Source organism: Nematolebias whitei, chromosome 18 (genome assembly GCF_014905685.2).
Source record: "Nematolebias whitei isolate Nwh7 chromosome 18, NemWhi1, whole genome shotgun sequence".
NCBI classification, from domain to species: domain Eukaryota; kingdom Metazoa; phylum Chordata; class Actinopteri; order Cyprinodontiformes; family Rivulidae; genus Nematolebias; species Nematolebias whitei.
Window position 1 is genome coordinate 6,134,617 of NC_056515.1, and position 25,619 is coordinate 6,160,235.

Genomic DNA, 25,619 nt, shown 5'->3' on the forward strand with positions numbered 1-25,619 from the left:
TATAAGGCGCTGTTTTTGTATGACAACCCAGTGACAAGGATGCCTGCAGCGTAAGCACAACGTTATGATGTCATGTGCACCGTTGAGTTTAGATTTGTGAAAATTTACAGATTTGCACTGTTCAAGTGTTGTCATTGTGTTAGAAAGATTAAATGTCATGAATAAATTTGACATCAAATATAATCCATGTTGAAGTGTTTCATCATTTTCAGCCCCTTTTTTGGCATCTGCATTTGGTAGCAGGCCAAACTGACAAAAACCATGCAGAATAATGTAGTATTTTAATTCCACAGCAGAGAAAGCTATGTAGTCTCTGTAAGTAGATCTAAGGAAAAAATATTGGTATTGGTATTGGTTATCGGCCAAATAAGTTTTAACATATTGGCATATCGGATATCAGCCAAAAATTCAATATCGTGCATCCCTAAAACTAATACCGGTACTTCTGTTTGCAGGTCTGTTTTCTAAACCTTATCTCTCACTTAAGTTGCAACACCACATGTATACAAAACTTTATATTTTAATGAAAAATATTTATTATTGGATTGTTTGTTCACATGCTTTGTGTGGACAGTGTCGTAGAATCATATCAACCAGGTAAAAAGAAACAGTTTTTCAAAGAAAACCACCAAAGTTCATGTTCATAATCCAGGTAATAATCCAACAGTGTTCAGTCAGGTCATCTGGACCGTTTGTTTTTTTGCTGAGACATTTTGTCCTTCATCCGAAGGACTTCTTCAATCAGAGGAGCCAGCACCACCAATCTGATTGAACACAATGGGAGGGTTATAAACATCAGTTTACATCTTCTTTCTCTGCTTCAGTCCGACTGACTTTTAATTTGTTATTCAGCTCTACAATAATTAGATGTATCTTCCTGAGTGTTTAATTGAGACTTGGATGGTCTCTTCAGCCTGTGTTGTTAATGTTATGACATGCGTTTAGCACACTCTGCTGTCCTCTGTGTGTCATTGCTGGCAGGAGCTGGTCAGAAGTACAGACCTTTGTTACTCGCTGCAGTCTTGTCCCTCTACTTCTTCTTGTGTTTCTCTGTCCTCCATGCTTGTGCAGTAGGCTGGCTTCTTTTTTCACCTCTCATATTCCATTAATCCACTGAGTTATGGATGTTAACCTTCACCACTGTATTAGCGGCCGAGCAGTGTTTTCAGTCCTCATGATGAACATAATGAATAAAACATGATTATTAAATGAAGCAAGAGTGTTTTTGTAAAGAATCGAAAGGCTGTGATTTTCTCCTGATGCTGACTTTAGCCTGTTGTCTCTTTCTCTCTCCTGTGACATTTCTCTCCCCCCCCCCATGAAGCTTTCTCTCAAGCTGGTAAGCATTATCGCAAAACTGCATGACCACTGTAGAGGCATGTCCACAGCATGTCACGTCCTCCCCCAGTAACATGTGAATAACATTCTGTGTGCCCCTACGTTTTGTTGGATTATTTGTTTTGTTGCTTTCAGCTTGAGTTTTTTTTTTTTTTTTTTTATTAATTTTGTAAACTTGCTGGGACACGAGTGGACCTGGGACTTGTGTCACTGTCTCGTGTGATGTTTGTTGTGTTTATGTTTTTGATTGTGTTTGTGTTCTGTTTCACCCACACCGTGTCTGTGGTCTCTGTGGTGCAGATCACATTCAATTCCCACGTCCGGAGTTTCATTGAGGTGACTGCATTTACTCTATGTTTACCTGTTTGTCCGTCCTGTAGACCTTTCTGTCTCGACAGACTGAACATCGTCGTAATAAATACTAATCTTACTCAGCAGACATCTTGACTCTGCATGCCATCATGTTCGTGTTTTTTATCAACTAACCCGACAGCCCTCCACACACAATCAACTTGAGTTAAAGTGGTTTTTAATAAGATGACGATTAAAGGAACAGTTTTGGGAAATGCATATCACCCACCTTCATTCATGCCACAGTTTTAAAATAAGATTGTTTTATATTGACAAATGACAGGTATAAACATTTTTATTATTATTATTTACTAAAATGGCTATACCTGTCTCAAGGTTTGAAACCTCTTGAGAGATCTTTTAGTGCTCAGAGTATTTGTTGAAAATCACCCTCAGCTAGTACCACATAAAATATTGTCTCAACTTTTATAAAAAGTGATTGACTTATTTGTATGTTATTAAGCTGTGTTGGCCACCTTGAATTTGATTAACTCCTAAAGGTAATAGATGTATATCCAAATATTACTTTTGAGAGTTTAATAAAATTCTGTTCAGTCATTCAGGTGATATTTTGCTAACAGACAACACAGGGTTACCAGTAGGCAATGCCAAACTTCTAAAGAATGGTATTGTGTGATTAGTTTGATTTGTGAGTGACTCAGCTACTACCACACCAATCATTAGCGGAACATCTGTCAAATTAATGAAGTTATAGACAATTTTCTGTTTGCTAAGTTTGAGTAGATGTGGTAGCCATTTTGAATCATAATGAAAGCAAAATTATTTCAGTTTTAGATGGACATCCAATCATCATGTTCAAAGAATGACGCTAAAATCCACCCAGTGGTTCACAAAATATTTTGTTTTTAGACAGAGAAGCACCTTTAGCCCTTTGGTGTCAGGCGATAATTAATATTTATAATTCACACAAGTTTTATTACATAAACTTTTTCAGTGAACAGGAAGTTCCTGCAGCCTTCACTTTTTTATGTAGCCACACCTCATAAGCTAAATGCTGCCATAACTTGATTCATTTTCAGAGTTCAGACAAAATAGTGATGCTTGGCCCGCCTCATTTAAAGCTCATAAACATCATCATTCAACATCTGGTGCATTTGGAGAAAAGAAGGAAGGATGAAAGAATCAAAACACAATTAGTTACTAAAGATCCTCATCTGGAGGTTTCATCAGTAATGGGTTTGGTTTGGAACCCCCGTCTTTGTTAGGTTTTATTAATATCCTCCTGATGATAGTAAATTAATCTCTACTCCTTTCTGTGACTGCCACGGTTTGACTGTTTTCATGTTCATCATTAACAGTCAGTGTAGAGAATTAGTCTTTGAATTCACAGTGACACTTTATGAATCATCTGTTTCATTGTCAGAGAAAGGCAACAAATGAAACACAAAGAAAACAGGCTCTGACATCTTGAGTGGAGTTTGGTTTTTACAGAACAAGTGTATTTCCCACAAATGTAAACTCTTCCTTTAAACTGACCTAAAAAGTGAAATGGATTTTAAATAGCTTTTATTTTATTACATTTATGCCTGACTTTAGTGATCAATTGGTTCATCTGTAGCCTTTTAGTTCATACCATTCTGCAAACATGTTACTAAACATCTCTCCGTAGATTTAGAGTCAACTCCATTTTAATGATCTATTCTCATCAGCTGCACATAATGAAAAACCACAAGCACAACATTTTCTGAAGTGATTAAAAACATGAAGTTTGTGCATGACGTTTGACAGATCTGCGTCATTATGTTGCACGTCTGGTTTAAGTGTTGCATGTTAAAACAGGGTAAGGTTGCCATGGTAACTCGGCGATTGGCCCGGTTCAGTGAATCCTGGCCTGGAGTACATGGCTCCAGCAGAGGTCTTCACCTCTTGAGTCCTCTTGGTCCTCAGCATTAATGAAGTTAAACCATTATGAAAACATCTGATGCAAACATTTAATCAGTGGTGGAGAAAGTACTCAAACACTGTACTTAAGTAAAAGTACAAATAAACAGACAAAAATGTACTCTAGTAAAAGTAGAAGTACCACATTAATATTTTTACTTAAGTAAAAGTAAATAAGTACTTGCTTTTAAAATACTTAAAGTGTTAAAAGTAAAAGTACTTGCTGAATGTATTACATAAAGCAATGGTCTACATATCTTTAAGTGTACCTACCGCATGTATATTTTCTGTAATACATTAATAGTGTTGAGCCATTTTAATGAACAATGCTGCAGATAATACATGTTTTATTGTGTTTACTCTGTGACACAGTTCACACTTGGACTTGTGATTCTGTGCGTCAGAATTTCAGGGATGACATGCAGAGTTAAATACTATTAATCAAAATAAGAAAGAGGAATGATTATACCTTTGAAAGTTTTTATTTAACACAAAGCAAACCCAATGTGCCATTTTAACTGCAGTAAACACATTTAAGTAAAAGTTGTCTGATCAAAAGGGGCATTAGACACAACTAACAAAGGAATAGGCTCTGATCATTTCCACTGATATTTCAACTCCAGTTTGTCATCAACACTAGTTAAAATACTGTCTAGTCGACCTTGTAATGGATCAATAGTGAACGATATTTTAACTTTCTGACACCATTTTTAAAACTTGGACCTGAGTGTCGAGCCATTTGGAGACATCTCTTGTCTCCTAACATCATGAACTGACACATTTTAATATTGCAGCAAGAATTTCTTGTTCAAGTTCAGAAGAAGTTGGTTTTCAAAGATTTTTGAGTTCAATCTGGCTCTTTTGGGAGAGAGAATCTGTCCTGTTGTACTGAGCAGTCTTTCAATAAGGCCATGGGTGGAGCATATCTTCTGGCTGACTCTTGTGGTGGAATACATTTTGGGTGTGATAGGGGTGCTGCGGGTGCACCCAGCTCATTGACACATATACTAGAATATATGTCATTGGCCCAGTTCTTCTTGAAGGTGGGCCTAACGTTACCTGCCCACTTTGCAGTGATTCACTGGACCAGCTCCCCTCTCACCATTGGTTACTTTCAAAGTAACAAACAAAACAAAAAGCCGCAACATGAATGTAACTTGTAATGCAATGCATTATAGAAATGTAGTCTAGTAGAAAGTACAGATACTTGATGTAAAATGTAGTGGAGTAAAAGTATAAAGTACCCACATTTAACTCTACTTAAGTAAAGTACAGATACATGAAAAATGTACTTAAGTACAGTAACAAAGTATTTGCACTTAGTTACATCCCACCATTGCATTTAATTAAAATATATATATATTCTCTACTATAGATTTTTTCATTTTGGATTTGATTCTAACTTGCGGTACCCAGACTGAGGAAAACAAAAGAATGCTTTTAGAAAATGGCACTAAACACAATGTAACAGAAGGTGTGAAAAGAAAAAGGTGTCTTTTAAAAAGTACAGTGGCTGCAAAGTGTTCACCCCCTCGTCGCTCTATTTTGTTGCTGTACAACTTGAAACTTAAGCAGGAATTTTAGGGTGGGGGGTATTTTTTAATTTGAACAATTTATCTTTTTTAGGATGCTAAATATTTTTATTGTATAACACACTAGAAATAAAAAGAAGACAGAAAATCTGAGAGTTCCACTGGAGTTTCTGTCCTTTCTTCATGACCAAGCAGCACGCAGCGCTTCGAGGCTGGATGGGTTCTGCTCGTCTCCAACAATCTTTAAATCAAACCAGAGGTTCTCAGCTGGACTGAGGTCTGAGCTTTGACTGGTTTTCCTTTAAACCAATGAGTGCTCCCTAAGCGGTGTGTTCAGGCTCAAGATGAACTTCTGTCCATATCTCAACTCTGGAAGACTCCAACAGGTTTCTTCTCTGACCATTTTCCCAGTCACTGTTGATAAACACAAAAACATCCCCAACTGCATGATGTTGCCGTCACTGTGCTTTACAGTGGTAATGGTTTTCTCAGCAGGATGAGGGGGTTTGAAGCAGACATGATGTCTTTGATGGACAAAAAGTTCAGCTTTATTTTCATTTGATCACAAGCTTCAAACAGTCTTCTGTTTTTCAGTCAGTCCTTTTTGTCCCTCGTCCATGAGGACCAGCTCTGTGCAGCTTATTATTATTATTGTTATTTTTAAACAGATCTGCCCAACCCTACAGAAGATCTACCTAGCTACATCAGGGTTATTATTGGTTGTTTCTCTGAATAATTCCCTTCTTACCCATCTAAAAAAGTTAAATCTGGTCCTCTGGACATTCAAAAAAAACAAACAAAGCAAAACAACAAAAAAATGTAGAAACGTTTCGTCTCTCATCCAAGAGACTTCCTCAGTCTGAGGTGCTGTTTTCAGCTCAGTCTCTTAAATAGCACCTTCGCAGAGTGGATCAACCAGTTTTGCTGCTGACAACCAAAACCAGCTGATCACATGCTCAAGAAGGACCATCAGCCTAACAATGGATCATTAGCACACTGATGGCTGTTTACTATTCACAGAGGGCTGAGTGATACTAGCAATCACAGCATTGTAAGAGGGGGACAATTGAACACGTAGGCCTCCACCCCTGTTTAACGATGGACAATTTCTTTTCACAAAGATGGCCTCCTTTACTCCTCTCTCAAACCATCGTTCCTCTCTATCCAGGATGTGCACATCTTCATCCCTGAAAGAGTGACCGCTGGCCTGGAGATGAGTGTAGACCGCAGAGTCCTGGCCTGATGATGTTGATCTTCTGTGCTGGGCCATCCTTTTGGCCAGTGGCTGTTTTGTTTCCCCGATGTAAGACTGATCACAGCCCTCCTGACACTGAACAGCATACACAACATTACTCTGTTTGTGCCGGGGGACTGGATCTTTGGGATGAACCAGTCTTTGCCGTAATGTATTTTGGGGTTTAAAAGCCACTGGGACGTTATGTTTAGAAAAAAAACGTCTCAGTTTCTCTGATACTCCCTCAACATATGGAATGACCACTGGTCTGGGTCTGGGTTCCTCCTTTTCACCTGTTGGCTGACTGGATTCCTGTTTGGGTTTCTTCCCTGCTTTCAGGAAGGCCCAGTTAGGATATCCACATTGCTCTGGAGCCTGTCTTGTGTGGGATTTCTCCTTCTGCCTGGCTCCTGAGCTAGTGGGGATGCTGTCTGCTCTGTGATACAGAGTCCTGATGACTCCTAACTTGTGCGCCAAAGGGTGATGGGAGTCAAACTGCAAATACTGGTCTGTGTGGGTGGGTTTGCGGTACACCTCGGTTTGCAAATGTCCTCTATCAGAGACTGAGACCTCACAGTCCAAGAAAGCCAACCTGCCATTTTTTACATCTTCTCGTGTGAACTTGATGTATTTATCCACAGAGTTGTTGTGGTCAGTAAAATGTTGGACTTCCTGAGATTTAATTTTAACCCAGGTGTCGTCAACATACCTGAACCAATGACTTGGTGGTGTCCCTGAAAAGGACGTCAAGGCTCTCTTTTCTACCTCCTCCATGTACAGGTTGGCAACAATAGGAGAAACTGGAGACCCCATAGCACACCCATGTTTCTGCCTATAATATTGCTCCCCATATGTGAAGTAGGTTGACTGCAGGCACAGTTTCAAGAGTTGACACAGTTGTACTGTGGAAAGTGTGGTTCTGCTGCTCAGAGTGGTGTCTGATTTTAATTTTAAACTGACCACCTCTACTGCATCATCAACAGGAATGCACGTAAAGAGTGATGTGACATCAAAAGAGACCATTGTTTCATCAGTCTCCATGATGACATCCCTCACCTTATCCACAAAGTCCATGGTGTTCTGTATGTGGTGTTCTGAGCTGCCAACTAAAGGGATGAGTACAGACGCCAGATATTTGGAAACATTGTAAGTGACAGAGTTAATCATGCTAACGATTGGTCTTAAAGGTACACCTTGTTTGTGGATTTTAGGTAAACCATACAGACTAGGTGTGGCCTCCCCTGGGTACAGTCTGTGGTACAGAAAACGGTCAATAGCCTTGTCCTGCTCCAAAAATTTCAGGCAATCTATCAATTTCTTCTTGTAACCACTTCCTGGATCTCTTTTCAGAGGTTCATAAGTGTTTAAGTCACTAAGGAGTGTCATAACTTTCTCATGATAGTCTTTCTGGTTCAAAATCACTGTGCAACTTCCTTTGTCTGCTGGGAGAATGATGATGTTTTTGTCTTTGCTAAGAGTGGTGAGTGCGTCCCTCTCCTCTCTACTGATGTTGGAAGGTGGTAGTTTGGCATTGCTGAGGCAGGATGAAACTTTGATTCTGAGCTCTTCTGCTTCAGCCTCTTTAATTTTGTTGTTGCGGATGGCTGACTCAGTAGCTGTGATCATCTCCACCAGAGGAATTCTACTTGGTGCAACCGCAAAGTTCAGTCCCCTGGCAAGAATCTCTGTCTCCGGCTGGGTGAGCTGTCTGTCTGATAAATTCTTCACCCACTTTTCTGTCTCCCTGACATGTAATTGACTACTGAAGTGTTGTCCTACACTGAATGTGTTGTTATTGGAATAGTGATGGTGTTGATGAGTTATTAGTAAGTTAAACTTGTTTTGTTGTCGAGTCTTGGACTTGACATGCTGTGCTAAGCGTGCCTGATCTGTACAGTCCAACACTTGCTGAAGTGTGGTCTGATCTAGACACATAGTTAGTTTCTGTTTAATGTGCTCTTCTTTGGCCTTCAAGGCCTCAATAGTAAATTGGTCTGTCTCACCCGTTCATTCAGCAGCTGGGTCTGTGCCTTCTGAAGGATCTTGCTTGCCTGGTGCCCGCTGACCGAAGATTTTAGTTCCAGGCTCTTGGGAATGATGCCACTTTGTCGACATCTGAGGTTGAATCGCAAATGGTTCCTGTAGTCTGCCCTCTTCCTTGCTGTTTTCTCAAACTCTCTAACTAGTTTGAGGCAATCCTGGCCAAAGTGGTTCAAAATATCCTGATGCATATCCTGATGCATGCTCAATAATCCAGGTAGAAAAATCTAAAAAAGTTAAATCTGGTCCTCCGGACATTCAAAAAAAATTCTCTTTTGATGTCACATCACTCTTTACGTGCATTCCTGTTGATGATGCAGTAGATGTGGTCAATTTAAAATTAAAATCAGACACCACTCTGAGCAGCAGGACCACGCTTTCCACGGAGCAACTGTGTCAACTCTTGAAGCTGTGCCTGCAGTCAACCTACTTCACATATGGGGAGCAATATTATAGGCAGAAACATGGGTGTGCTATGGGGTCTCCAGTTTCTCCTATTGTTGCCAACCTGTACATGGAGGAGGTAGAAAAGAGAGCCTTGACGTCCTTTTCAGGGACACCACCAAGTCATTGGTTCAGGTATGTTGACGACACCTGGGTTAAAATTAAATCTCAGGAAGTCCAACATTTTACTGACCACATCAACTCTGTGGATAAATACATCAAGTTCACACGAGAAGATGTAAAAAATGGCAGGTTGGCTTTCTTGGACTGTGAGGTCTCAGTCTCTGATAGAGGACATTTGCAAACTGAGGTGTACCGCAAACCCACCCACACAGACCAGTATTTGCAGTTTGACTCCCATCACCCTTTGGCGCACAAGTTAGGAGTCATCAGGACTCTGTATCACAGAGCAGACAGCATCCCCACTAGCTCAGGAGCCAGGCAGAAGGAGAAATCCCACACAAGACAGGCTCCAGAGCAATGTGGATATCCTAACTGGGCCTTCCTGAAAGCAGGGAAGAAACCCAAACAGGAATCCAGTCAGCCATCAGGTGAAAAGGAGGAACCCAGACCCAGACCAGTGGTCATTCCGTATGTTGAGGGGGTATCAGAGAAACTGAGACGTTTATTTTCTAAACATAACGTCCCAGTGGCTTTTAAACCCCAAAATACATTACGGCAAAGACTGGTTCATCCCAAAGATCCAGTCCCCCGGCACAAACAGAGTAATGTTGTGTATGCTGTTCAGTGTCAGGAGGGCTGTGTCTTACATCGGGGAAACAAAACAGCCACTGGCCCAAAGGATGGCCCAGCACAGAAGATCAACATCATCAGGCCAGGACTCTACGGTCTACACTCATCTCCAGGCCAGCGGTCACTCTTTCAGGGGTGAAGATGTGCACATCCTGGATAGAGAGGAACGATGGTTTGAGGGAGGAGTAAAGGAGGCCATCTTTGTGAAAAGAAATCGTCCATCGTTAAACAGGGGTGGAGGCCTACGTGTTCAATTGTCCCCCTCTTACAATGCTGTGATTGCTAGTATCACTCAGCCCTCTGTGAATAGTAAACAGCCATCAGTGTGCTAATGATCCATTGTTAGGCTGATGGTCCTTCTTGAGCTTGTGATCAGCTGGTTTTGGTTGTCAGCAGCAAAACTGGTTGATCCACTCTGCGAAGGTGCTATTTAAGAGACTGAGCTGAATACAGCACCTCAGACTGAGGAAGTCTCTTGGATGAGAGACAAAACGTTTCTACATTTTTTGTTGTTTTGCTTTGTTTTGTTTTTTTGAATGTCCAGAGGACCAGATTTAACTTTTTTAGATTTTTCTACCTTGATTATTGAGCATGCATCAGGATACCCTTCTTACCCAGTCTGTGAGTTTTGGTGGATGGCTCTCGTGGCCAGTTTGCTGTGATGAGATCATTTTTTCATTCCCAATAATTGACCTAATGATGCTCCATGGGATGCTCAAGGTTCTGAGGTTTGTAAACAAACCCTGATTTATTGTTCTCCACAACTTTGTCTCTGACATGTGTGACTCCTGCTGTCACCGTGTGGTAGTGGAGGTGGTGTTTGTCCTGCACCATCAGAACAGGAGTTATTTGACACTTTTCATTGCCCACAGGTAGATCTTGTACTAACTGTGACTTCTTATGGTAATGCTGGGACTTCAAAGCAAAGGGGTGAATACTTTTGCACGCTCCACTATTTAAAACGTTTTCCCCACTTACCTTCATTAACCTGGAGCATAGTGCAGCTCCAGTACTTATAATCCAATTGAAAATTTAATCCAATCCCAACTTGTGAGGCAATGGAACAGAAATAAAACCAAGGGGGTGAATATTTCTGCAACACTCTGTAACGTTTAAAATAACATGAATAAGTTTTAGACAATACAGTTTTTAAAAAGATAAAATATATAAAAAGATCTTTGGAATTAAATTTTAAAATTCTATTTAATTTTAGTGTTCACACAGATTATAAAGCCAGTCTGAGAATATATTTGCAGACTCTGCTGAGCTCAGACTCGTCCAGGTTGGACTGGAAACAGTCTCAGATAACTTCCACTCATAGCAGAGAGTGGAATCATGGAGTTTAAACCCATTATGCCGCTCACTCGGACACACTGAGTGATTACAGAGAACATACATGCTTTATTACATTTTTGATGCTGTCACACAGTGCACATAGGTGAAAGATCTTAGATCTGAGTGTTAAAGAGCTGCAGTATCTCTTTAACATAAACATAAAACTTGAAAAGCTTTCTTTATTTGAACTGTATGCTTCAAATTGTTGGAATATTATTATGTTGGTTCATTTGGAGATAATGCTTCTAACTAGACATGAGCCCCATGGAAATAGCAGGACAAGAATAATAGAATATCTTGTTTTCTTACAGATATTATGTATCTTTCTTGTTTTTTTCTCTCTTCTGTTCAATTTGGGGTGCTAGGGTTCAGGACCAGAGGACTTCAGTCACCTGCCTCCAGAGCAGAGGAGGAAGAAGCTGCAGGGCAAGATTGATGAATTCAACAAAGACATTCAAAAGGAGATGGACCAGAGGTATCTTTATAAAAACACAAAGGACTAAAAGCACACTCTTTGGAAGATTCATGTTTCTGCATGTTTTTGTTTTTTTGCACATTATTTGCAGCTTCTTTCTGTTCATGCTTGCATGAAACTCACAAGGCAATTATTTATATTTTTATTTATAAAGCACACTTTAAAAACTGCCACAATCCAGTCAATAAAATATGTTTCTGTGATAATTATCCCATGTGATGTTAACTTGGAGTTTTGTTACTTAACGTCTGGATGTGAAGCTCTGCTTGTTGAAACATTTTTATAATAAGATGTTCTTTTCTGAATCAATGAAGCAACAAGATTTTATTCTTTTTTTTTTTTTTTGGTCAGTTTATGTTTTAATGCTATGATGTTTGTTAGTCATCCTTGGAGCAGAGGATGAATTAACCCATCCCTGACATGCCTGCTCCTTTGTTGTGAAGGCAGCAGTGCAACAAATTGCTCCTTTTCCTGTTTTTGTTCCGCTTGAGACACTTGCTCTCATGAAACTGGGAATATATAATGTAATCTGCATCCAGTGTTGGAGAAAGAAGTTGGTTTTCAAAGTGTTTTAGTCCAGTCTGGCTTTTTAGGGAGAGAGAATCTGTCCTGCTGTACTGAATAGTCTTTCAACAGTCTTTCAATAGTCTTTCTTTGTAGGGGTGGCTGTGGCTGAGTGGTTAGAGCAGTCGTCCTCCAATGCGAGAGTTGGGGGTTCGAATCCACCAGCAGTCACATGCCGAAGTGTCCCTGGGAAAAACACTGAACCCCTCATTGCCTCTGATGTGTGTCCCATCAGTGTATGAATGTGATCTAAACCACTGATTAGTCTCTTTAGAATGATTTGTTCAATTAGCTTTGTAGAGATCTAGTAGAGTGCTGTATGAATGGGTAAATGAGAACACAGATTGTTGTAAAGCGCTTTGAGTATCTTGAAATAAGATAGAAAGGCACTATATAAGTACAGTCCATTTACCATTTCAATAAGGCCATGGGTGGCGTGTATCTTCTGGCTGACTCTCCAAGGTAGAATCCATTTTGGGTGTGTTAGCGTTTCTGTGGGTGTGCCCAGCTCAGTGACATATATACTAGCATATACTTCATTGGCCCAGCTCTTCTTCAAGGTGGGCCTAACGTTACCTGCCCACTTTGCAGTGATTCAATGGACCAACTCGCCTCTCACCATTGGTTACTTTCAAACTAACGAACAAATCAAAAAGCCGCAACATGACTGTAACGTGTAACACAACGCATTATAGAAATGTAGTGTAGTAGAAAGTACAGAAATTTAATGTAAAATGTAGTGGCGTAAAATATATTTAACTCTACTTAAGGAAAGTACAGATACATCAAAAATGCCCTTAAGTACAGTAACGAAGTACTTGTACTTCATTACATCCCACCACTGCGTGTCACACACAACTCTGGACTTTGAGAAGCAGACAACTTTTGCCCTTGCAGTAATTTATAGAAACAGGTTTTCTTCTAAATGCAACATAAAGCCTAATTTAAATGTGGACAAATAGCTTCAGCTCAAAGAGATGCTGTTTGGACACAGCATAGATTAAACTGAAGATATATTTTGTGAATTAGACAGTCATTCGAAAATCTGTAATCGCACCCACAAAAGACGAAGAAGATTCCTTTTCAGAAATTTACTCTTGTCTCTTAAGGGACGCTCTGACTAAGATGAAAGACGTGTATATAAAGAACCCACAGATGGGAGACCCAACCAGTGTGGACCCACGACTGTCAGAAATAGGCCAAAACATCGAGAAGCTCCAATCTGAAGTGCAAAAGTTTGAGGTTAGTACCACTTGCAGCTCATTTTCCTTCAGTTTTGGTGTTGGCTAAGTCTTCTTATTTGGTTTATGTAAAAAATTAAATAAAGATGAGCACAAACATACTGCTGAATTGGGTCAGGTCCAAACATGCCTGTTGCTCATCCTTAAAGGACAACAAGTACCATCATTTTGCTGTATAAGTTGCAGTTTTTGCATGTCTGTGACTTATACAGCGAAGCAACATATTTATGTTTCCCCCCATATTTATAACCCAATTTTTGGCAGAGATCTGACAATTTCATTCATTCTGGCTTGGAAAATATTGAACACTACCATTTTCAGCCACAAGAGGGCCATCGAGTAATATGGCAAGCCAAGTGTCTCATTAATAGGTAAAAGTGGTTATTATTGAGACACTTGTCTTGCCATACAAAGTCACCTTCGTCTCACTCCGGAGCTCCTGGAGCTCCTGGAGCTCCTGGAGCAAACGTCAAATCTGCTGCATTTCACTGCCCAGGTGAAATGCAGCTGATTTGACCATTAAAGTGCATTTATTAAATAAAAGTTCATCTGAAACTCACTATAATGTCGAGCAAACAAATAATTGTGTTTATCTGGTTAAATTTGGAAGAAATGCACAGAAAGTCATCCCTCTGTGCACTCCTACTTCCAGGAATCGGCTTCTGAAATGCAGCTTATTTTACCATCAAAGTACATTTATTAAGGAAAAGTTCAACTGAGACGCACCTTTGCTATAATTTTATCAAACAAATAATTGTTTTAAGTGTTAATCTTCTTAAATTATTGTTAAAGTCCTCCCGTGCACGCTCCTGCGGCCACCATTTGGCAGCCAGTTGAGTTTTGGCACAATGCCGGCCCACAGTTCCAGGTTGTCAGCGGTGACGCATAATAGATGCGACTTATATGGCAAAGCGACATATTTATGTTTTTTCCTCTTTATTAGAAATTTTTGGACTGATGCAACTTATAAGGCGGTGCGACGTGTACGGCGGCAGCTACGGTAATGCAGCTGGAGCAGCTGGCTCCATGATCCTGCTGCACACAGGCAGGGAAGAGTCCAGGTTTAATTATATCAGAGGTCTTTTTCATCAAATGTGAACTTCTCCACAACACAAAGGGTTCCATGACAAATGTGAAGTTTTCCATGTGCTTGTAAGTGTCGCATGTGTTTCAGGGCTGGTTGGCAGAGGTGGAGGAGAGAATGCCATCTAAGAGTGACTCAAACCGAAAAAGTGGATTCTTCGAGACCCAGAACAATACAGCAGTGAGCAACAACTGTGCACAGAACAGAGAGAGGTATGGTATACTCTGACAAACATCATTCCAGCATCAGACAGCTACCAGCCATGTTATTGTGGATGAAACTGCGTGTGTTTTCACAGTATATTTAATGTGTGTGTGTTGGCCCCTGAGCAGCCCGGATGGCAGCTACACAGAGGAGCAGAACTCAGAAACTCAGGTTAAAGCCACCATCAACCCCACTTCAACTACGCCTGATATTGATGATGAGTTTGATGAGGATGTGCTACCCACCATTGGCACCTGCAAAGCCTTGTACCCATTTGAAGGTAGCTGCAAAACCAAACATATCCTCTACTTGTTGGCTGCTGCTAATAAAGTCTGATAAAAGAAAAAAAGTGTAGGTAGGTTTTAGCTGGGGGTGGGTGGGTTACCCTCAGAGGCATTGTTCTGTTTACCCTCTTTGGTGGGACTTATTGGACCTTAGAGGGTAGTCTTGTTTCTCTGGAGGCAGCCTTGTACTCTAAATTACCAGTAGAAAGGCAAACCTTTAAAAAGCTACAAAAATAGCTTCAGCAGAAACTATTCTAGTTGTCCAGTGAATATTTTTCTTTCAAACATATTAAAACCTTTAGAGACATTTAGAATAATCATTGCATATGCTGTGTGTGCCTTTAATGTACCTTTCAGCCCTTGTGATGGTATACAGAGTAGAGTCCATTTAATTATGTTTGAGTCAATTTAGGATGGAAGTCAAAAATAACCAAACCTGCTGTTATGAACTTTAATATGATTTTGTTGAGATCACTAGTTAACTATCTCATTACTTCAAGAAAAGAAGATTTATTTTCATTATTCTTGTTTGTCATTGTTCAGTATCACGTCAGGACTCGCATTAGTTGATCCTTGATGGATGAATCAGCCTTTAGTTTAACTGCACTCATTCCTGATAAAGATTTACGCCTCTATGGGAATGGGAAGTATTTTTAGTTATTACAAGAAAATCAGTTAATCGAAGTCACATCATGCTCAAGCTCTTTATCTTGATATATATAACGTTGAAAAAAGTATTTTAAAACATGTTCTTTCTTAGCTTCCATAGTTGTAGCGGTTAATCTTTCTTCTTTTTTTTCAAACATTTTAAGTTTGACGTGTTTAAGGGTATTTTTGCTGGTGTTTGAAATATCTTTACAGTCCCCGTCAAGACATTTAAGTCCCTCAAAACTGAACTCTTTCCATTTAAAAAATAATTACTTAGATTCTGTATTTTCTTATTAAAGGAATTTCCTTGAGTCTTAAAATATCTTAATTGTAATATTACAGTTTTACCTAACAGGAAGTATACAGTATGTGGCTTTTTAAAATAAATGTCTCCTGCTTGAACCTTAACTTTCCTGTTTGACAGCAAACAGCTGTGAGTGTGTTGTTACTGTTAGCTTAAACAGATTTATGATCCTCACTTGAACTGGTTTAGCAGGTACTGTAGATGTTACCTGTTTCTGATACCAGTAACATTCAGGCTCCTTATAAAACTGCAGCTCAGCTTATTTTACTCAGAAGACCAGTTGTTCCTTAGATGTTTCCTCTTTGCTTGTATCCATTTGCTCCTCTTATTTCTGGTGTGTTCCTCGTCCTGCAGGTCATAATGAGGGCACCATCGCTGTGGCCGAAGGCGAGCTGCTGTACGTCATAGAAGAAGACAAAGGAGACGGCTGGACGAGAGTTCGAAGGAATGAGGATGAGGAGGGATATGTCCCCACATCCTATGTGGAGGTCTTTTTGGAAACAAATGCCAAAGGTGCTATGACTTACATTTAACTCAGCTGGATTATGCTGTGACAACGTTTTAATGGTTACTGTTAGTCAGTATGTTTCCATTCATTTGCTAAATGAACAGGAAAGCCATTAGATTGTAACTGATGGCTCAGATGGAGACACTTCCTGTTTCTGCAGAGGAAAGGACCTCAGGTCGTTTGTGGCCAATAATCTAAGCATGTCTCTGCAGCTCTGAGTATTTAGTAACGTTTCACAAGGGTTGGTTGAGCAAATCAAACGTTAAATATGAGAAGAGACTGAAGAGGAGTCTCTCACTCTCACAGTGCCACCACGTGTACATATATATACATACTACTCAGCATCCTAATTTCCTTTTATATACAGTTTAGTTAGAAAAGCTAACTTTTTTTTAGATAAACATGGTGTTTAATGAAGGATACGAAATCAAAGCTGAAAGATGCTGAAGAAAAAATCATGCACACTTACTGTTTTTTGTTTGTTTGTTTGTTGGCACCTTTAAGGAAAGCATGCTCAGCTCAACATTCATATTTCTTGGAAAAGGAGAATCACTTGATAAGCGTTATTTTTGTAGGCTGAAATAAAATTAGACCTCCCACTTGCATGATGTGACCTGAAATATTGTCCCCAGTTGGTTTTACTATATTATTCAAGTTTCCAGTAATATTTCCTTTTTTACTCTGAATGTACTTTTCATAATGATGGTGTCGGTCTGTTCTGGATCTTATCTTCCAGGCCAGTGGTAAAGGAATAAAGGAGGGTTAGCTGTTCTGAGCTCCGTGGTGAGGTCTTGAAGCTTGCTGCTGTCTTGCATGCATAGCTGTGGGAACAGATTTCAGTGGGTGGGGTTGGGTGGCGCTGTGAGCTTGTGTGAAATTGTCTGAGAATTGTATGACCCTAAACACCCAAATGAAAAGTATCATAATACCACAGTGACATACACTTTGACAGTGTATGAAAAATATGATCTGTATTTTTAATAAGCAATACTTGTGAAATTGCAAATTTTGACATATAGCAGTTCTGACTGTTTTCCACATTCTTATGACACATTCAGTTCAGTGTTCATATCCTCTAAACTAAAAAAACATATAGATTTAGCAGCTACACTGCAGCCATCAGAGGTTTTAGAGGACCATGATTAGTGAAAGGATGCTGTGTGAAAACATCATCCCAGCAAAGACATTCTGCAATAAAACCAACATTTGGACATTAAAGTTACCTTCATTGTAATTGTTATTATTGATTAGTAAACAGACATGTATAAGTGTGGCAGCACGGTAGTCAGTGTCACGGTCTTGTAATCATGAGGCTACAGATTTGAGCCCAGGTTGTGTCAGAAAGGGCATCCGGTGTAAAACTGCCAAATCTTTCATGTGAGTTCGCTCACTGTTGTGATCCCTGCAGAAGGGAGCAGCACAAACAGAACAGGACATTTTAAAATGATGTCATTATTTTTTTTAACTATACTTGCAAGTAATTTACCATTGACCATGGGGCACTGCAGCACCCTCCACACCCTTTGTTCCCACAGCCTTGTTTGCACTGATCTCTGTGCAGCACCTGTGTTCGCCTCACTTCACTGCCATTAAACATTCAGTACCCACTGATCAGCTCTGACTTAGTTCTGATCCCTCTGGTGAATCAGCCTCCTGTCAGTGCTTCATCAGCTCCAGAGGCCACAGGCGAAGCACAACGTTGTTGTCCTACATCAGAGCTGTGTGTCCAGTAGTTTTAATGTGGCACATGCTGCAGGATGCTTCCAGGTGTTTGGTCATGACTGTGGAGGAGCATGTATTGACAAAGTTCAGTGGCTGAAATAAATTCAAGTCAGATAAAAAAGCTGGAAAGATTTTCATTTTTTTTAAACATCACGTGCAAACGACAACAAAGCTGACATTCTATTTCTACAACAGCCTTCTCTCTGTATTTTTGTCTTTATTTTCCTTCAAACTAATGGTCCTTTTTGTCATTGTTTGTTTCTTTGTGTGTATTTCCCTTCTGAATTGCAGATTCCTAAAAGTGAGAGGCTGACTAAGGAATGACAGGGCAAGCAGCCTCACGAAGCAACCATGTGTAAAAGAGACAGATCACCAGAATCTAAAACGACGGCCGATAAGAGCACTGAACGTTTAGAAAAAACAAACTTATCATCAGTGTCGTGCTTACTTAGAACGATTTACAGTGTTGATTGAAGAAATCCAACTGCATTGTAGCGCTCATAACGTTTTCCATTCTTAACTTGCACTCAGACGACACCAACACACACTTTGCTTCATGCTGTTTTCAGCAAAGCTTTCCTTCTTAACTTGTGACTAACTCCGCCCGTCACCAGGCTTTTCTTAGCTTCTACCGTTCAGCTCTGTTTCTCCCTTTCTTTTGGCTTATCTCACACACAGACACACACTCAAACACACACACAGAGGAGGGGGTGTGGTCAGAAACAGGACGGGGACCAGCAGGAACCTCCAGCCAGCCGTATGAAGACCTGTGTTTGTGACAGAGCCATGACTCACTCATTAACTCGAGAAAATAAAATCATCTCTGAGAACATCACCTCCACCCCACTTCTTTGAAATCAGCCCTACCTTTACAGGGTCCATCTGGGCTGAAGAAGGACAACCATGTGTGTTTCTTTGTGTCAGTGTTGTCATATAAAGTTGGCTTGTTGTCACCATCAGTCCCTCACATCAGCTTGTTGATGGATCACTCTCATCCAGTCAATTCTTGTCTTGTCTCTGGCGTCTGTTCCTCTCTCTGACCACCACCCTCTACCCCTCTCTCAGGCAGCTCATCGGTTCTTGTTTAAAAGCTGCATCGAGGCCTTTTTTGTTGTTTTTCTTGTTTCGTTTTGCAACGGCTCGGGGCGTTGTGGTGTACTGCATGCTTGCCCTGTCCTTCCTCCCTGCCCCTCTGCTGGCAGCTCAGAGAGGCAGTGTCAGCGTAAAGCTAGTTTACGCCCCTTCCCTGTCCCTCACCTCCAGCCTTTCTGTTCAGACCCCACCCCCCTCCCACCAACACACACACACCCATTGCCTGGTCATATTGTTGAAATTAACCTGAATGCTACTGTTTGGGTTCGGTGCCTATGGTTCTTTTTTTTAAGTATATTTAAAAAAAAACACATTTTCTTTCTGTTCAAACGGCATGGGCTCCTGTTTTTAACAGCAGCTGTGTGATCTCCTCCTCCTCTTCCTCCTCTGACAGTATTCTCAGTATAATCCTGAATAAGGCTCATGCATCTGTTGTACTGTTTTTATGTAAAAAAAATGTTTGTTTTTAATGTTTTGCTCAGAATGTCTAATGTAACTGTGGTTAGTTTAACGTTAATTATCTTTTAGGGAAATGTATTTCTCCCCCCTCCCTACCCCCATCTACTGTATCTGAAAATGTATTGTGATGCACAATGTAACTGAACTGTTACAACATGCAGATTTGGACCCTATCCAGGTTTTGGTTCTAGGATTAGACTTTCTCCTACTCAACAACACTTTTTTTTTTTAATTTGGTAAACATTTGAATTTTTTTTTTTGTTTGTTTCTAGTCTGTAAAGTTCTGTAAAGTCCTGAAAACCAACAATAACATTCAGTGTTTTGAGTTTCTGTCTGATGCAGAGTTTCATGGCTGTGGAGGAATGTTGGACTCTTGATGGTGGGAAAGATGAAACTCCAGTGAATCAAGCAAACAAACAGAAACCTTCATGTGCTTCCACACTCACGTCACTTCGCACAAGGATTAATTTTATTTTTTGAGAAAAAAAATGACAAGAGCACAGCAGCAGATTTCTGGTAACCATCTGCTTAACACAGCTTTGAAACCATCACAATTCTTTTCTCCCCAGAATCACCTGCCTGTACAGAGGAAAAGACATGTTGGAATTAAAGAGAATATATATGAAAATATAAATACAGTTTCAAAGGAAAATATCTATTTTATCTATGGAGAGTCTTACTGTGACTTTCTCTGCTTTGCAAAGTAGGACTTCTTTTCCTTTACGAGATCTACCAAATGGTGTGTTTGCACTTTTCTGTTTGTTTTCTGTTTGGTGGCCCATGCTTGTGTTCTGGTGCACTGAATACTTTGTATTGTGTTTATTGTGCCAATTAAATATGCCTGAAAATGAAAACTGTGTTTGTTTGCATTCTTTGGGGAATTCTGACCCAATCAGGACTAATTAATAACCGCGAGAGCACAGTTAAAGAATCAGAATAAGCTTTATTATCATTGCATTGAAGCACAGCGAGATTATATTCCGTACAGTCGGTTAGTCCTTAAATAAAGGGTTTTCAAACTCACCGTTGCTCCAGACATGACGAGACGCTCACATAACACAACAGTGGTAAGCGGAATAACTCGTAGTCAACCCGAGCTGCACAATCTTCACCCAAGCGGTGTCAAACGCGCACTCGCACGACGCAAACAGCCTTCACCCAAACGGCGTTGCGCTGATCATGGTGCACACTCAGCTCCCCGGCGTTGACCGGCTCACATCGGCATAAATGTGGGATTGCAGGTCGGGTCGGTGGAGGGCCTCGCTCTCAGCGAGAGCGACACACGCCACACCGAAGCAAATGCGTGCCGCCGCGGCGGGGGCAATCTTCACTCACCACTCCTCAGCGCTCGGCCGCTCACGTCTGCATTAGCGTGAGACAGCTGAGCGAACCCAGTGACGAATCTTGCCCCAGCGAGAGCGGCACGCGTCCCACCAAAGAAAACGCGTGCTCCCGCGGGGCTAGCAGCCTTCACTCAAACGGCACGGCGTAGATGAAGTTGCGTTCGCTGCTTCTCAGCGCCCGTCCGCTCATGTCAGCATAAATGCGGGATCGAAAAGCGAGCCCAGCGCAGGACCCCGCTCGCGGCAGGAGCGACACGCGTTTTTCACCGCAGTTGTGTCAAACGCGCGGCCCAGCGGCGTCATCAGCTGTCACACGCTTCTCCTCAACACAAGGTGGATCCGCAGTCCGAACGCAGCACACAGGCGCGTTCAGAGCCCTTTCAAGAAGCCTCGCCTTGGGTCACACGGAACATATTCCCGTGACATATGACGACGGTCGAGGCGGTGGACTGGATGACATCCGTACAAAACATGACGCATCACTTAAACGAGCGTCCACTCCACGAACGTTACGCGAAGTGGCTAAAAACATGCTCGCCAGACAGATGGATGGCCAGGTTGTTAAGCTAGGGTTAAACGTTGCAATTTGCAACCCGAATCCCCTCCGTTCAGAGGAATTTTAGCGATGGTCCTGTCGTCACCAGACCAAATCTCATTCCTTAATGCAGAAGTTCAAGAACTTCTGGTAAAAGATGTAATCTCCAGAGTTCCCAACGGAGAGGAAAACCCAGGGTTTTTTCTCACGTTACTTCCTGTTTCCTAAACGGACCGGAGGGACGAGACCCATTTTGGATCTGTCAGTTTTCAACAAGGCATTCATGGGCAGACCGTTTCACATGTTGACAACCAGACAGCTGTTGGACAACATCCAGAGAAACGACTGGTTTGTTTCCATTGACCTGAAGATGCCTACTTTCAGTACAACAGGCTGCCGTTCGGTTATTCCCTCGCGCCTCGTACGTTCTCAAAGTGTGTGGAGATGGCCCTGCAACCATTACACAGAGCAGGGATGAGAGTTTTGTTTTACCTGGACGACCTGCGGCTCTTGTCACGCGCCTGACAGGAAACAGCGATGCGGGCTCAGGTGCTGACATCACATCTGTTAAATCTGGGCTTCGCCATAAATTGGAAGAAAAGCTCGATTCTCCCGGCCCAGACGATTGTTTATCTGGGAGTGGAGCTAAACTCAACCACCACGAGTGCTCGTTTATCACAAACAAAAATCGACACTCTAAAAGACCACCTCCATAACAGCTGTTTCTGCCATGAAGCTGTTAGGAACGATGTCATCAGCTCACACAGTGGTTCCGCTGGGTTTATTCCACATGAGACGCCTCCAGAGGTGGTTTGTGTGTCTGTGTGTGGATCCAGTAAAGCAAAAGAGACGGATGATCATTGTTCCTCCCTCCGTGAGAGTAGACCTCCGACACTGGGAAAAACCCCTGGTTCTGTCGGAGGGAGTTCCCGTCAGCAGACCCACGTCATACGTGTCAGTCTTCACAAACACGTTGCTGTCAGGTTGAGGGGAGACATGCCTATCTCGAGCTGTAGGGGTGGTGTGGCCCCATCACACATCAGCCCACATAAATGTTTTGGAGTGTTGCACGGTTCTGAACGTGATTCAACACTTTGCTCCTGTGCTGCAGGATTAACACGTTTTGATTCACACAGACAACAAGGTTACTGCTGCGTATATAAACTGGCAGGGGGGTGTGCGCTCAGCCCAGATGTTACACATCGTGCAAAAACTACTGTGTTGGGCACACCAAAATCTGCTCTCCATCAGAGCAGTGTACAGTCCCGGTGTTCTGAACAAAGGGGCAGATGTGATGTCCAGGGGCGGCCCACGTCACAGGGACTGGACTCTCCATCCAGACCTGATGGCCCAGACATGGCAGAAATTTGGCAAAGCAGCCATGGACCTATTTGCGACACGAGAAAATGCTCAGTGTGAACTACGGTTTTCTCTGAGCCCGCGAGATGAACCACCGCTGGGGGTGGACGCGTTGCCCACAGCCCATGGCCCAAAACACTTCTTTACGCGTTTCCTCCACCTCCTTTGATTTTATGGTTCTTGAACCGAGTTCAGGAGGAGGGATTAACAGTTCTCCTGGTGGCCCCCCGAGTGCGTGAACGCACCATGGTTCCCAGTCCTGCGACTCCTGCTATCGGGGCGCTCGTGGAAACTGCCGTGGAGGGAGGATGCTCTCCTCCAGGTGGGAGGAGCAATTAGGAGTTACCCAGAAATAGGCCAGCACCTGTGGGTCTGGCCGCTGAGCGGATCCGCTTAGAGAGGATGGGTCTCCCACAGGATGTAGTGCGCACAATCCAGGATTCACTTGCTGCATCTACCACAGCACTGTACACATCACAGTGAACAGTTTTCAGCGCTGGTGTACAGAGAAAGGTGTAGAAGCTACCTCATGTCCACTGGGCGACGTGCTGTCCTTTCTGCAACAACTGATAGACAGAAATTTGGCGTCCAGTACGATTAACGTACGCTGCATCCATCTCTTCCTGCCACGAAGGGTTTGGAGACAGAACAGCTTTTAATCATCCGCTATTAAGCATTTTCTAAAAGGCGTACGCGTCTTTGTACGCCTTTTAGAAAATGCTTAATCAATGACCTGTTTCACACCCACTTGCTCCCACTGGCTCCTAAATGGCTGAAGAAAAAGCTATTTGGGAGCCGATTACCTGCTCTTAACATAATTTATACGGACCGGCTGGGGCCCACACAGCAGGTGGGCGTGAACTAAATTTTTCAGTGTGATGCTTCGCATATTGGGATAAAACCCATCAGCGACAGCCTTAAAGGGCTATGCCTATACTCATAGAATCTGGGGTTACAGTACGTAACCAATGTTTCTGCCCATTGGTTCTGCACCCAGCTTCTGTTCAGCATGAGAGCAGCTGGAGCGATTTGTCTCCTGCGGCATGCTGGAGCCCCCCTCAGTCCAACTCAAACTGCAGCTGGACCACCATGCCGGGCTTGTTGGTCCACTTGTATCATGAAGTTGTCTGGCCTGAAACTCATCGGCTCTATCTTCATCATTTTCAGAACTTTGATTATTTGGAGTCATTGAACCTTGTTAATGCATCTGGACCTGCCCATCCATGCCAAATTCATTGCTTTTGGTTTCTAAGTAACAATGTCTTTATAATTTTTTTTCACCATGGATTGATTATGGTCGGATCTGGGAGCTGTTACAACCGGGACCTGGTCTGCCGCCGTTTGGACCTGCGGGCCGCTGGAACCGAGCTGCAGCTGTCAGACCTGGGGGTTGTTGCAGCGGAGAACCGGTCTGCCGCCGATTGGACCTGCGAGCAGCTGAGGCCGAGGGAGCTGAGCTACAGCTGTCGGATCTGGGAGCTATTACAACCGGGACCTGGTCTGCCGCCGTTTGGACCTGCGGGTTGCTGGAACCGAGGGAGCCGAGCTGCGGCTGTCGGATCTGGGAGCTGTTACAACGGAGATCCGGTTGCCAACGTTTGGACCTGCAAACTGCTGGGCTGAGTGAACCGAGAGACCGAGTGGGACCCGGGGTTGTTGCCGCTAGGCCTCGGCTAACAACATAAGCTAACAACGTAAGCTAACAACATAAGCCTGTGAACCTCGTGGCTAGATCCTGTGCTTCTGAGAGTTGATACCAACGATCCAGAAGTATCGTGAGTAATGCCGAGCAAACACAAAACAAGAAATCATGAGTTGGAAAATCATTCAGAAGATATGGAGGAAGTTAAAAAATCCTTGAATTTTATGAGTGCTGAACTGACAAAAGTAGCAACTAAGTGTGAACTCCTGACCGGACTGTTTGAAGAAGTGAATCAATTGAACAAACTGATAAGTAATAAAGACAGAAAAATATCTGAACTAGAACAAAAAATAGACGACATGGAACAATACACAAAAATAGACAACTTGGTGATCACTGGACTGGAAGTTAGGAACCGGACTTATACAAGAGTTGTTTCTGGTACTAACACAGCAGAAGACGCACCACAGGAAGAACTACAGACTCTGGAGGAGCAAGTAGTGATTTTTTTTACAAAACAAAGACATTGACATCGAACATGAGGACATTTCAATCTGTCACACGCTGCCCAACAAATCTGATAAAGCCAAACCATCCATAGTCATAAAGTTCATTAGTAGGAAATCAAGAAACAAGGTAATAATGCAAGCAAAAAAACTGAAGGGAACAAATGTTTACATAAATGAACACCTAACTAAAAAAAATGTAAATATTGCACGTGAAGCAATGTTGTTGACAAAAGAGAAAAAAATAGCATCAACTTGGACAAGAAATGGAAACATTTGGATCAAACTACAGGAAGGATCTCAGGTTAAAATAATAAAAGACCTGAAGGATCTGGAAAGACTAAAATGAGTTCAGGAGAGGACAGATGATAAATCATTGACATAATTTCACAAACAAGAAATTAACAAAATATAAAATGAACAAATACATTAAAGCATGGCAACATACGAAGACTTAGAGTTTAAAATATACAATGCTGAAGATATGATTGATACAATTTTTTTCCCTGTAATAAAAGACTGTGAATATTACAATGAAGAACAGTTTAATGACATCAGTAAAACAAATGGAAGTCTCTCTATTATTCACTTTAATAGTAGAAGTATAAATGCAAATATATCCAAAATAACAGATTATTTAAAACAGCTAAACAGAACCTTTACAATAATAGCTCTGTCAGAGACATGGCTCAACGATGAAAACACAACTAATGTTCACAT

The 25,619-nt window shown here is 41.8% G+C and overlaps 1 protein-coding gene across 3 annotated transcripts in view; it reads left to right on the forward strand.

Annotated features, from left to right (window-relative positions):
* Window positions 1-19,278, forward strand: part of LOC119424427 (formin-binding protein 1) — a 176,494-nt gene extending 157,216 nt beyond the window's left edge. For 2 of the 3 annotated variants that reach the window (XM_037691903.1, XM_037691904.1), the window contains exons 11-16: window positions 1,325-1,339; window positions 11,295-11,404; window positions 13,078-13,210; window positions 14,384-14,505; window positions 14,626-14,777; window positions 16,088-16,266. In XM_037691903.1, coding sequence (XP_037547831.1) covers window positions 1,325-1,339; window positions 11,295-11,404; window positions 13,078-13,210; window positions 14,384-14,505; window positions 14,626-14,777; window positions 16,088-16,266 — 711 coding nt within the window. Of the gene's footprint in view, window positions 1-1,324; window positions 1,340-11,294; window positions 11,405-13,077; window positions 13,211-14,383; window positions 14,506-14,625; window positions 14,778-16,087; window positions 16,267-18,254 lie in introns of those variants that run through there. The other variant, XM_037691902.1, reaches the window with a different exon arrangement.
* The last annotated feature ends 6,341 nt before the right edge of the window (window positions 19,279-25,619 follow it).